General features: G+C 45.5%; 1 protein-coding gene across 1 annotated transcript in view; it reads left to right on the forward strand.

The window, feature by feature from the left end:
- Window positions 1–5635, forward strand: part of tedc1 (tubulin epsilon and delta complex 1) — a 21492-nt gene extending 15857 nt beyond the window's left edge. Inside the window, exons 7-8 of the mRNA XM_024137089.2 lie at window positions 3667–3852; window positions 4856–5635. Of these exons, the coding sequence (XP_023992857.1) occupies window positions 3667–3852; window positions 4856–5287 (618 nt within the window). The 3' untranslated portion in view covers window positions 5288–5635. The remainder of the gene's footprint in view (window positions 1–3666; window positions 3853–4855) is intronic.
- Window positions 5636–6123: the final 488 nt, after the last annotated feature.

A 6123-nucleotide genomic window follows, 5' to 3' on the forward strand; every position in this document is an offset into this window, starting at 1 on the left:
AGTCCAAGTTGTAAAAAAATTATAGTTTTATTATATAACCTCCTTTTCCTTGATCTCTTATTGTTATTATTACAATTATTATGATCCTCATTATAATAATAAGTAATGTCATTATCATTAGTAGTCTTAGTAAGTTTCCTTGTATACCACCATCGAGTGTTAGAATCCTCTCAACAACCCCGTAGGAGGGCAACAACCCAGCAGCAGGACCGCTACCTCCGCCTTTGTGCAAGGAGGAGCACTGCCAGAGCCCTGAAAAATGACCTCCAGCAGATATTTTTTGGTCAGGGACAGCCCGACTGGGAATACAGATATGCATCTGTTTGTCACAGATACCTTTAATAAAAAATAAAGTATGGCGTGGATCAGAAAACCAGTCAGTATCTGGTGTGAACACCATATGCCTCATGCAGGGCAACACATCTCGTTTGCGTAGTTGATCAGGCGATTGATTGTGTTGATCAGGCGATTGATTGTGGCCTGTGGAACGTTGTCGCACTCCTCTTCAATGATTGTACGAAGTTGCTGGATGTTGGCGGGAACTGGAACACGCTGTCGTACACGTCAATCCAGAGCATCCCAAACAGGCTCATGGGCGACATGTCTGGTGAGTATGCAGGTCGTGGAAGAACTGGGACATTATCAGCTTCCAGAAATTGTCTACAGATCCTTGTGACATGGCGCCGTGCATTAGTGTTCGTTGTCCATAGRTTATGCCTGCCCATACCATAACCCCACTGCCACCATGGGACACTCTGTTCACAACGTTGACATCAGCAAACCGCTTGCCCACATAATGCCATCTGCCCGGTGAAGTTGAAACTGGGATGCATCTGTGAAGAGCACACTTATCCCTCGTGCCAGTGGCCATTGAAGGTGACAATTTGTCCACTGAAGTCGGTTTCGACGRCGAACTGCAGTCAGYTRAAGACCCTGGTAAGGACGAACACGCAGATGAGCTTCCCTGAGATTGTTTCTGACAGTTGGTGCAGAAATTCTTCGGTTGTGAAAATCCAGTTTCATCAGCTGCCCAGGTGGCTGGTCTCYGATGATCCCGCAGGTGAAGAAGCCGGATGTGGAGGTCCTTGGCTGGCGTGGTTACACGTGGTCTGCGGTTGGATGTGCTTCCAAATTCTCTAAAACAACATTCTCAACACTTAAGACATCTGTGGCGTTGTGTAATGTGACCAAACTATACATTTTAGAGTGGCCTTTTATTGTCCCCAACACAAGGTGCACCTGTGTAATGATCATGCTGTTCAATCAGCTTCTTGATATGCCAGTCAAAATGCTCACTAACAGGGATGTAAACAAATTTGTGCACAACATTTTTGAGAAATAAGCGTTTTGTGTATATGGAAGTTATTTTATTTCAGCTCATGAAACGTGGGACCAACACTTTACATGTTGCGTTTTATATTTTGTTCAGTGTATGTGTTGAATGTATGGAGGCTCCAGGACATGGTCTATGATGTATCGTTATCTGTTGGAGGGTTAGTATAGAGAGTCTGCCATAAGCCTGTATGGAGTTTATCCACAGTCATGGGATGCGTCCCAAATGAAACCCTATATAGGATACTACTTTTGACCAGGGCCACATAGGGTGCAATTTGCGACAATGCCTAGAGTATGTCTGTGCCTGGACTCTCTGACCTCTCTGCTAGGAGGGTGGCTGCTGTTGGGCAGTTGATTAGAACTAGACCCACATGGATCAATATTGGACGAGAGCTGCAATTACACAGGAAGTCCGATCTTGACAAAAGCTCCTTTTTTTTTTACCCTTATTTATCTAGGCAAATCAGTTAAGAAAAAAAATCTTATTTACAATGACGGCCTACACCAGCCAAACCCTAACCCGGACAACGCTGGGCCAATTTTGCACCGCCTTATGGGTTTCCCAATCACGGCCGGTTGTGATAACGTCTGGAATCGAACCAGGGTCTGTAGTGACACCTCTAGCACTGAGATGCAGTGCCTTAGACCGCTGCGCCACTCAGGAGCAGAGAGTGAAAGGAGAGGAGATAGAAGGGAGGAGCTCAGAGAAAATCAAGATTTTTGTTATTATTACCTGCCATTTCCTGGTTGCTAAAATTCAACCCAGCAGCAGGACCGCTACCTCCGCCTTTGTGCAAGGAGGAGCACTGCCAGAGCCCTGCAAAATGACCTCCAGCAGGCCACAAATGTGCATGTGTCTGCTCAAACGGTCAGAAACAGACTCCATGAGGGTGGTATGAGGGCCCGACGTCCACAGGTTGGGGTTGTGCTTACAGCCCAACACCGGGCAGGACGTTTGGCATTTGCCAGAGAACACCGAGATTGGCAAATTCGCCACTGGCGCCCTGTGCTCTTCACAGATGAAAGCAGGTTCACACTGAGCACGTGACAGACGTGACAGAGTCTGGAGACGCCGTGGAGAACGTTCTGCTGCCTGCAACATCCTCCAGCATGACCGGTTTGGCGGTGGGTCAGTCATGGTGTGGGGTGGCATTTCTTTGGGGGGCCGCACAACCCTCCATGTGCTCGCCAGAGGTAGCCTGACTGCCATTAGGTACCGAGATGAGATCCTCAGACCCCTTGTGAGACCATATGCTGGTGCGGTTGGCCCTGGGTTCCTCCTAATGCAAGACAATGCTAGACCTCATGTGGCTGGAGTGTGTCAGCAGTTCCTGCAAGAGGAAGGCATTGATGCTATGGACTTTCCCCAGACTTTCCCCGCCCGTTCCCCAGACCTGAATCCAATTGAGCACATCTGGGACATCATGTCTTGCTCCATCCACCAACGCCCTGTCTCTTATACACATCTAGATGTGTATAAGAGACAGCCCCAGACCTGAATCCAATTGAGCACATCTGGGACATCATGTCTCGCTCCATCCACCAACGCCACGTTGCACCACAGACTGTCCAGGAGTTGGCGGATGCTTTAGTCCAGGTATGGGAGGAGATCCCTCAGGAGACCATCCGCCACCTCATCAGGAGCATGCCCAGGCGTTGTAGGGAGGTCATACAGGCACGTGGAGGCCACACACACTACTGAGCCTCATTTTGACTTGTTTTAAGGACATTACATCAAAGTTGGATCAGCCTGTAGTGTGGTTTTCCACTTTAATTTTGAGTGTGACTCCAAATCCAGACCTCCATGGGTTGATAAATTTGATTTCCATTGATAATTTTTGTGTGATTTTGTTGTCAGCACATTCAACTATGTAAAGAAAAAAGTATTTAATAAGAATATTTCATTCATTCAGATCTAGGATGTGTTATTTTAGTGTTCCCTTTATTTTTTTGAGCAGTGTATATTTTCCCTATTTTCAGCTAATTTGAAGCTGGTGTACAATACTGAAAGTAAAAGACGCGCAAAAACTAAACTTAAGAACGGGAATCATAGAAATAATCCACATAGAACAGATCTACCGCTTTTTAGACTTGCTTTCAATGAGAATGACAGATCTATTACTCACATTTCTATGTGAATTTGGTTGGGTCACCCCAAAAGTTACATATTGCAACTTTAATTTAAAGTTAATTTAGAGTTTAACAAAACTCTTGAGGTTTGAAATTAATTTCCCAGGATTATGCATTATGAACAGTGGTTCTCTATTTCTCTTTCTCAATCCTTCTCTCCTTTCTCCTTCTTCCCTCTCTCCCCCCTCCCTCTCTCTGTAGGATAGTGTTGTGGACAGCCAGCTCTCAGACCTGAGAGAGGAGGACACTGTAGAGAACATGTCACCTGTACACCAAGTTGTCAATAGGTGCTTTCCCTACGGTTACAAGGACAATGAGGGTCTGGAACAACTGGACAACATGCTGCTGAGGCTGCAGACAGGGCTGAAGGACACATACACAAGACAGGTAATGCACACCCTCGTATGGCAGGTGAGTACCAACTGGCAGGGAATCAACATTTGGCTGTTTGGCTCTTTATAAATTGTATGAAATTCCGTCCTCCCGTCCTCTACTGTCTTCAATGATTGGAAYAGACTGGACAGGTGAAAARAATATGGTGGAAGCTCATCATTAGATTGGCTTTCACCTCGTCAGTTCTTTKAGGTCATTGGCCTGAAGGAGGAGAGGAAATGTTTTTGGACATTTTGAGAAAGAGAATTTGTCAGAGCAAAAAGAGGGAACTTCAATGTTCTGGAGGACTTGCATTATGCATTTCAAGTGGGAGTGGGTCTGATGGCAATATGTGCTCCTGTTCCTCTCTCTTTTTCTCTCTTCTCTTTCTCTCTTTGYGAAATCATTTTCAGGAATCATTTTCTCAATTGAAGTGGCTTATGAATTGAGCTCTTTCATTTGGAAAATGAATGCCTAAATCTGTGCTTTTGTGTGCAGCATTACATTTCATTATGCTATATAGCCTATTTGCTTATTGCTTCTCTCCAGACTCCAGGCTTGCATAGCTTCCAATTTTATTCATATCATTACACTAATACAGCTGGGAATTATTAACAACCTCACAATCAGCACATCTAGGTCACCTAATAATATAGGCTACATTAATTATCCTCTCTCGTTCCCTCAATCTCTTTCTCTTTTTCTCTCTCGTTCTCTCTCTCTACACTAATGTGGGAAGTGTCTGGTGCAATATCAAAATGTCTGCCAAATTCTCACCCATTATCGCGCATGAATGCACTAATGCCGTATGCACGAGCACACACACACTCCTCCCCCATGAGAGTCATCAGTGTAAATGAAATGCTGCTGGGGCCTAGCAGTCATTTTGTTTTAGAGATACAAATCTTTTAGTAAGAAGTAATTGTCTCAGATGATATACTGAAAGAGGCAGAGTTATCCTGCAATTCATTGCACTGAACTGTTTGTCAATGTCTCCTTTCTTCTTCTGTCCCGACAGAACAGAAAAGCGCAGAGTGTTCTTCAAGACGTTGAGGAGTTGGAGGAGATTGAGAGGAGAGTGTCTCTCAGGCTGCATGGCTTGGCTGAGTCCTGTACTTCAACTCCTACATCTGGTTGCTGTAGTTACAGGCCAAGTCTCCAGGGGCCACAGCCACTTCCCAACCACCACCAGCCTTGTAGGCCAGGGTCTGTGCTCCCACAAGCCTGTGATGGGGCACTGCTGCCAGGCAAGGTGTCTGGGACAGGCACGGTGATGGTCCAAGTCCAGGCCTCCTCACTGATCGTCGAGCTGCAGCAGAGAGAGGGCTTCCTGCTGGGGGAACTGGGCCAGATGAGGCAGGCGAAGCGGGGACAGATCCAGGAGAAGACAGCCAGCTGGCTGGAGGGGGTTGGAGTTGTCCTCATCCCTCCTCTCCCTCTCAAGAGATAAACACTAACAGGATGCTACTTCAGGGTGTCTGTGCGTGCAAGCGAGTGAACAGGATGCTGTTCAGCTCGGTGGCTGACAGACTGTCTGTCCCCAGACTACTTTAATAGAAATAGAATGACTAGAAGGTGCAAAGCTGCTCGGCAATTTGTGGCTATTTGTTCTATTAGTTGTATTTCTATGGCTACGGCTACTGCTAATATATTGTGATGGAATGGACTGCGTGTGATATATTTCAAATGACATCTGAAATGCACATGAATCAGTTGAAAGCAAGATATGTTTGTGTGTGTGTGTTGATGTAATCCACTGTGGGAGAGAACATAAACACCTGTGTGGGCTGGCTGTTAAGATACAAGAAAAAAATAAAAACAGCAACTTATCTTTTCTCAGCGCCAAGCTTTCAGGAGAGAAAACAGTCTTAAAGTTCTGAAGTAGGTCAGGGTTTAGGATGTTCTCTCACTGAAGTTGGATTATAAGTAGACCGCCTGGCGAATGRTCCCTCCGTCTCAGCCTCACACTGATTAGCTGATGTTACCCGTCCTGGCCTCACCGCTCAGAGGATTCATCCTAGTGCCTTCACCTCTTCAAATGTCAGGGTGTGTGCGTGTGTCAGTAACAAGCATTTCATGCAGATGAATTACCTAATGCATGGAGGGAAAAAAAGTCACGATCTGACTGATGGAAACAGCATATGCCGGTCCAATTTTATAAATGCCTACAGACAATTTGTTTGTTCGACATGGTGGGATCTTTTTGTGTCAGTAAAATGTATTTTGGGATTAATTATGTTGGAAATGCCTTTGAGCAAATATTGATATCCACTTAACAAAAATATA

The sequence above is a fragment of the Salvelinus sp. IW2-2015 genome, unplaced genomic scaffold, assembly GCF_002910315.2.
Source record: "Salvelinus sp. IW2-2015 unplaced genomic scaffold, ASM291031v2 Un_scaffold1088, whole genome shotgun sequence".
In the NCBI taxonomy this organism is placed as follows: domain Eukaryota; kingdom Metazoa; phylum Chordata; class Actinopteri; order Salmoniformes; family Salmonidae; genus Salvelinus; species Salvelinus sp. IW2-2015.